Source organism: Blastomyces gilchristii (genome assembly GCF_000003855.2).
Source record: "Blastomyces gilchristii SLH14081 genomic scaffold supercont1.21, whole genome shotgun sequence".
Classification (NCBI taxonomy): domain Eukaryota; kingdom Fungi; phylum Ascomycota; class Eurotiomycetes; order Onygenales; family Ajellomycetaceae; genus Blastomyces; species Blastomyces gilchristii.
Window position 1 is genome coordinate 791639 of NW_003101662.1, and position 7655 is coordinate 799293.

At 44.3% G+C, this 7655-nt stretch overlaps 2 protein-coding genes across 2 annotated transcripts; both read left to right on the plus strand.

Moving 5' to 3' along the window:
• Positions 1-1662: 1662 nt before the first annotated feature.
• BDBG_08024 (geranylgeranyl transferase type-2 subunit beta) lies at positions 1663-2886 on the plus strand (the record flags this gene model as incomplete). The annotated part of the gene is made up of 4 exons (XM_002621760.2): positions 1663-1764; positions 1862-2147; positions 2241-2692; positions 2761-2886. The coding sequence occupies 4 exons, from the start codon at positions 1663-1665 to the stop codon at positions 2884-2886; spliced, it is 966 nt and encodes a 321-aa protein (XP_002621806.1).
• Positions 2887-3915: 1029 nt separating this feature from the next.
• Positions 3916-5799, plus strand: BDBG_08025 (uncharacterized protein; the record flags this gene model as incomplete). Its single annotated transcript, XM_002621761.2, has 1 exon — positions 3916-5799. One exon carries the CDS (start codon positions 3916-3918, stop codon positions 5797-5799), a length of 1884 nt encoding a protein of 627 aa, XP_002621807.1.
• Between the last annotated feature and the right edge of the window lie 1856 nt (positions 5800-7655).

Sequence of the window (7655 nt, forward strand, 5' to 3'; positions counted from 1 at the left end):
TTCAACAACAATGGGGATAGGGGAATCGCTGCCCTTGCTCGGCGGTTAAAACTCGACCTACTACAGCCGTTTTACCCCAGTAACTGCATCAACTGTCCTGTATGTACAGTACCACTTATGTACTGTACATACAGGTATATACTGCATCAAGGAAGAGAGGGGGGCCGCACTGCATGAGTCTGCGTGGTACCTCTGATGGCAGTGGTAACTCGCAAGAGGGGGGAAATTCGGGGTACTTCCGCACATGTCTCTGCATTAGTTATTCCGTTGAGGTGATGTTGTTTCGTTCATGTCACCGCTCTTCTAGGTTTAGGTTACCGTTAAAACCTCTTCCCCCCCACCCGCGAGGTAAATACCTGGGAACACTGATCCTGGGTAAGGGGAAGGGAAATGCAAGAAAGAAGATATAAAAATAGCGCCCAAGCCTTTAAATCTAAATAATGAGTGGACTGATGAATAACTTCAATCCGTTAAATTATTGGCCAAGTCCTTAGGCTCGAACTCGAAAACCACTCGTTGAACCTCCATACGGGGAGTATACGTGCCCCTTACACCCATGGAAGGGATTTTCGGCTCCCTCTGTCCCGTCGTAGTCCGGTGCATTGACGAGTGTGTTTTCAATGGTTACATAGGTATCGTGTGTGGTTGTACTCCAAATGCATGAACTTACGCAACACTTCCTTGCTCAAAGTCATATAAGTGACGAAATCTCCCGCATGACGATCCGATATATTCACACCTGGTAGATGTTGCAAAGATGATTCAGATTTGGTCACAAGCAAACGGTAACTTCAAGCATCCCATTCTCCCTCTCCCCCAAAGCAGAGCGCGGTAAAAGCCATCCATGAAAATCGGTGGGCCCTAATCCGGGGTGGCGCTCGTTGCCGCCCAAGATCCCAATTTCTAAGAAGTACTAGACAGACGTCATCGGGTATTTGGCGGGCGATTCGCCTGCCACATCCAACAGTTACTGGTAACGTACTGCAGTGTGTTTTTTCGATGCAGTACCCTTCATAAGTAGCACTGCTGCTGAAGAGTGCAGGGACTTATTTTTGACCAGGGGTACGGAAGGGAGAATATGCACAAAGACTACAGAAATGCAGGGCTTTCGCGCTGTTGTTGCCCCTCTTATATTATATCCGATCCCATCCCATCCCATCTCATGGGGATAATGAGTGGTGAATTTTGTGCGTGGACATACGACTTTCTGGTTCTGTAGCATATTTGTCTCAATCATCATTATCGTCATCATCATCATCGCGTCAAAATGATGATTGCCAAGTCCAAGGGCTCGGACCTTTGTTGTTCCGGAGAATCGGACCAGGGGGCTGAATTCCTTGTAAAAAAAAAAAATACATTCCCTCCATCAACCTCCCCCTAATGTATATGTACGCCTACTGACCCGTTTATAATTATGGACGTTATGAATTGTCGCATGCTCTGATAACCTACCCAGGTCCCCAGGCACGGAGTTAAAACAAAAAGAAAACCATAAGCAGGAGCCTGGTCCACTGAATGGCATTTGTTGAACTTAAAAATAACTTTCTCCATTCCATTCTGGAAGCACTTCTTCCTTTTTTTTTTTCTCTTTCTTACTTCAGACTAACCTCAAGTTCCCCTGCCGCTTGACTTGTGTGTTTTTTAGGCCGCTTGTCCGTACCGATGTCTTTAGTTTCAGGCCCTGGGAGGGGTGGTGCGCTAGACTCCGTAGGCGGGGAGCTCTGTGTGCAGAAACATGTAGACTACATCAAACGCCTTGACACAGTGCGTACTGCCTTTTTAAGACTCTTTTATTTCCACATGCCGATACCAGAGTTGTTTTCGCAAGTTATTGTGTTGTTAACAATTAGCTCTTCACCAGCGGAAAGATGAATTGGAATACTGGCTTACAGAACACCTGCGTTTGAATGGAGTTTACTGGGGTCTGACCGCGCTCCATTTGCTTGGGCATCCCGAGACATTGCCCCGCGACGAGACTATTGCCTTCGTTCTAAGCTGCCAGCATGACAGTGGCGGCTTTGGTGCCGCCCCGGGTCATGACGCTCACATGCTATATACTGTTAGTGCGGTTCAGATCCTCGTGACGATTGATGCCGTCGATGAATTGGAGAAGCAGGGCCGGGGAGGGAAGGAGAAAGTGGGCTCATGTATGGCCATATATATCTTGGATGATTTGTGGACTTCTACGGGAACTGCGCCGGCTAATTCTTTTCCCCTTTCCTTTGTTTCCCCCCCTCTAGTTATTGCGAATCTTCAGGATCGTTCTACGGGAACGTTCAAGGGCGACGAATGGGGGGAGATAGACACACGTTTCCTCTACGGTGCGCTTAACGCCTTGTCCTTATTGGGTCTCCTTCACCTTGTCGATGTTCCCAAAGCCGTAGCCTATCTACAGTCATGTGCGAATTTTGATGGCGGGTTCGGAGTTCGTCCAGGGGCAGAGTCCCATGCGGGTCAGATATTTACTTGCGTTGGAGCCTTGGCGATTGCTGGCCGCCTTGACTTGGTCGATGTGGACCGATTGGGTGGTTGGCTAAGTGAGAGACAGCTGGATAACGGTGGGCTGAATGGTCGACCGGAGAAGCTAGAGGATGTCTGCTACAGCTGGTGGGTGGCAAGTAGTCTAGCTATGATTGGCAGGCTTCATTGGATTGATGGAGCCAAGCTGGCTGCCTTCATTCTCCGTTGCCAGGTAGGTTGAACTCATATCTATTTTTGCTGAAGACCCGCGCGAACTTGTCATTGAGAAAGAAAATATAGGACCCAGGTGAAGGTGGGATAGCAGATCGACCAGGAGATATGGTTGATGTGTTCCATACCGTTTTTGGGATCGCTGGCCTGAGCTTACTGAAATATCCTGGCCTCGAGGAGGTCGATCCGATCTAGTACGTTGTTCTGCCCCCCCTATCTTTCTTCTTTTTTTTTTTTTTTGGGAACACCATCTGATAGGTAAAAAAGTTGTATGCCCAAAGCAGTCACCAGCAGGGTGTTAGGGAAATAATATGTTCGTGGTATATGTAATGTGTCTAGTAGCTTCGAGTAGGCAATTCTTTTTTATCTAAGAGTCGCTGAGAGAAGCGCTGTATTATTTATTCCACGAGCCATTCCTTGTCCCAAACAAAAAAAGGAGCATAACAGCGACCTCCCGCAATCTAATAACCCATTACCTGATACACGATAGGCATTGGGATACAAGGCAGGAGAAAAACAAATATCTGCGTGGTTTTTTATCCGCTTCTTGTCACCTCGGATCGCACTCACGTCGAGGTTATAGGAACCAGAGAACATTAAGGAAAAAACAAGAACAACGTAAAACCCACCTCACCTATTCCCCTATATAAACAATACAGTCACCTTTGTTGATATACATACAACCCAGTGGGCCTTGTGAATATCATCACCTTCCCTTTCGATGGCTTCCATCCTCTGGGCGGAAGTTCCATTTTTTTTTCTGTTCTTGCCCTCTCAATTTTTCCATTCTGGTAATACCGCGGTATTACCACGCCATTCTCTTATCTCTAACCTACGTATATCAAAATACGATACTGTTTTCATGTTCCCTCCCATGACTGCACTTGCCTCCCCTGGATGTTTGCTGTTCCTCAACGACAAAACATCCCAACTTCGCTGTCTCTCTCGTCAACTCTTCAACCTCACCTTCTCAACCTCTCTTCTACCGCCCTCAACCAGCCGCGAAGAGAGACCGTTCTGTTGTTCATTTCTATCACTGAGGTGCATCTATATCTCCCAATTGCTGCTTCTGTAGCCCCTTTTTCGTCCCTCTCTGTTTTCTACTGTCTCTGCGGTGCCTGTGTATCTGTGTTAAGCTAGGCTGCCTGTTCTCTCTGTTGTTGCCATATTCCCTTCCACGGACTTTTCTCCGTGGACCGTTCAGTTATCATCTTCGAAAAAATCATGCCTTCTTCTATTCTCAAATGCATTATATGCCCCAGGAAGCCCAATTTCAGTGATGTGTCACACCTCCTGACCCATGTTAGCTCCAAGGGTCATCTCTCCCACTACTTCAAGCTCCAGGTGAGAAGTCACCAGGAGCCTGAAGCTGGCGAATTGTTAGCTGCCTATGACCAGTGGTACAAAGAGCATAACCTTGCTGGCTTGCTTTCAGAACGCATGCTCACTAAGGAAGCCAAGAAGAGTAATTCCAACTCTGCCCCTGTTGGAAATGCCTCGTCCATTCGCAAACCCTCCAAAGTGAGGGACAGTCGTTCGGCCCCCAAACCCCCTGAACAGCCAGCTAGCACTAGTCATCTCCCGGATTACTTAGATCCGCGGATGTCTCTCCCATACATTGCTGCCGACAACAGTCACACTCACATCCAAGAAGCTCCACGGCATACCGCTGCTGCAAATACTGCTTCTATAAAAGCACAAGCTCCAAGTGCCCCGCTGTGGCCTAGGTGCCATCCTAGCCTGCTGTTAACTACTTCAACAGAAAATACGATTGGTTGGAAACCGGTGTCTGATTCCTCAGCATCCGAAGAGATTAGTCCTGCTGGCCGACGGAAGAGACCTTGGGCTGAACAATCTGATAACTCTCGTACTTCTACGCTGCGTCGACCAAGACGCCCGGTCACTCCTGACCCGTTTGTGGACAATGGTTCACCAGAGTATGCCGCTGACGACGATTATGAGGAATCTCCAGCAAAAAGGGATGAAGCCACGAGGCTTAAAGGTATTTTATGGCCTGGTATGGATATTTTTGACTCGGCTACCGAACAAATGAGGAAGAAAAGAAATCAGAAAAAGGATATCAGCATTTTGAAACAAATGGAAAAGACATCTGAAGATGTTGAAGCGACAGAATTGGTTTTCTCTCCAGGAGGAACACTGCGTCGGGAGCGCCCCATCTCGGGGGAAGTCGAAGACAGTAGCCCTCTCACCGGGGAAACTCCGATTCCTAAGCGAATACCACGACCCAGACGACGCCCGCTTGCTCAGTCAAGCACTAACCTCTTCAATCTAAGAGGCCAACGGAGAAAGCCAACCAAAGCGGATCGTCGTCGCCACACCGATTCTCTGGAGGAGTTATCCAGACACGCATTGCCCCTTCTTGATGGCTCTCCCACAAGCCGTTCCCTACAGTATTTCGGTAGCCATTACGCTGCGGGGGATGAAGACTTCAAGTTAACGTTTACTGACTATGAGCAAAAGTCTCGTCTTGGATTTGCAATCTTCAACGACAACAAGGAACAGGTGCAGGCGGCCTTTCGTGAGGCCATCTCCCGTGGAGGGGACGGTACAATAGATGCCGCGAATGCTGCACACGATGCCAAGCCCTCACTTGGCACTTTTACAGGCCCTCGTCTATTTCATCCGTCTGGTGCCTCGAGCAATTACCAGTTTCACGCATCCAAGCCATACAGCCATACCCGGCCCACTGCTATTCCGGAATGCACCATTGGAAAAGAGAATGTCGAGCCTATCATGAATTCTAATGGACGGGTTGAAGCCCATGCCGGCCATAGCAACTGGGCTGGACAGCAATCTGTCGAAGAAGGTCGATACTCAGCCCAATACTTTTATGGATCTGCTTCGCAGCAGAGTTTTGGGGCGTTTCCTGAGAACGATGGATTTGGGTATTCATGCAACCCCTTGTCGTTCTCATATTCTCAAACCCAACCTTGTGATGGGCTGAGCGTTGCTACTCCTCGGTCTCACGCTACGCTTGTAGTGCATGAGAAAGCCCAAAAAGCGGGCGCCATCTCGCCAGACGGAACGGTATCAGACGTCGACCGAGAAGAGTACGGAGATATCTATCTTGATAACCTTACACGGTGAAATCGAATTATATCGTTTTACTGTTTACCGTAGATAAATCTACATCGACTCGAAATGATATGGCAATCAGTTAAACCGGCCGAGTTCAGTGGTTTCGGGGCCGCAGGGAGGGGGGTTATTGAATGGCCAAAAGGCGAAGTTAATTCCCGAACATTGAATATAGATAGGTATATCACATACCGTTCCACAACCCTCCCTTGACTTTTATTTTCTACTCTTTTGCAGAACTATTAGAACACCATTCTTTTTTGCATGTTAGCATCCATAAGAGCGTTCATCCCACTTTTGTATTTCCCTACCCGGCTCGAAGAAAAAAGGAAAAATTTGGAGCTTGTCGAAACATAGAGCGTGAATTAGAGTTGTATTTTATATAGCTATTGATACCCTTGGTGCTAGCTTAATATGAACTTCCACCCACCCGCTATGTGGTGTGTGTAGTAATTGCCTTCTTAGTCATCGTTTCCCCTAATACAGTCTCAATATCTGCATTCTGCTATACTCTTCCTCTCAACATTCAGTTTCTTACTGTAGAGACTTAGAGATAATTAGAATTAGAAGAAAAAGCTAGAAAGAGATAGATTCCTGAGAAATATGAAAAATCAATATTATGAGGAGATAGAGGATAGATCTAGTGCAAGTACTTTTAATGAGTATGTACTACCATCCGCCCCAGGCAAGCAGAAAACTTGACCTCGCTAAGTGCGCCACTTGACCTCGTTATGTAAGCTGACCTTGCAAATGTGGCCTGTGCCACTACCTGACCTCGCTCAATACATCTTTTCTTGTAATTTGAAACTACTCAATTATTTATCATCAATTCTATAATCAATTCAAAATCAATTTAAAATCAATTTAATACTGAAATTATTCTTGAATTTAATAATAAAGTAAGTATTTATATAATTTACACTGAATTGATTATTAACTGATTTTCAATCAATTGTTAATTACTTAAATATATAGATTGAATTTATTTTATTACTATAATTAATTAACAATTAATTCAGAATTAATTTAAAATCAATTCAAAATCAATTTAATACTGAAATTATTCTTGAATTTAATACTAAAGTAAGTATTTATATAATTTATACTGAATTGATTATCAACTGATTTTCAATCAATTATTAATTACTTAAATATATAGATTGAATCTATTTTTATTACTATAATTAATTCAGAATCAATTCAGAATCAATTCAAAATTAATTTAAAATTAATTATTAAATATTTTTATCTTGATATATTTTAAAATTCTGTAAAATATCTCTTTATATTCTATATGAATTTATCTGTTTATTTAATTAATTATGAATCAGCTATACATGCTTTAATTAATTAATAAGCTGAATAAATAAGTGAATTAAAAGATTGAAAGTCAATTATTAACTGATTATTACTGTATTATGTGAGGTCAGAGTCATGATTATGTAATGAGATTAACATCTCAACCGCTTCACTACAAACTCGCTCGATTTTTCGAATAAGAACCTGCTGATAGATTCATTGAAAAGCCCTTGATTATATGAGCATTTTGACCTCATCACTGACTGCATACCCTGTGTGGTGATGAAGTTATTCAGCCAAATGTGAATCAGACATTGTTCAAAACTTCTGTGTGAGAGTATCCCTCATTCTCCCCTATCACACCACAACCCCGGGCCAGATTGCCATACAAATTGTAAGGTGAAGAGACCTAGTCATATGTGTCAATCTTCTCAATTTTGAAAGATCTCTGATCTGTAATTGTGAAGATATCTGAGAAGCAATCTCTGTGAAAACCCTGTTCATCTTTGATGTTTCAAAACATTAACATCAAGTCTCACTCTCATATCACTCTTTTCAATCTGGCCCAT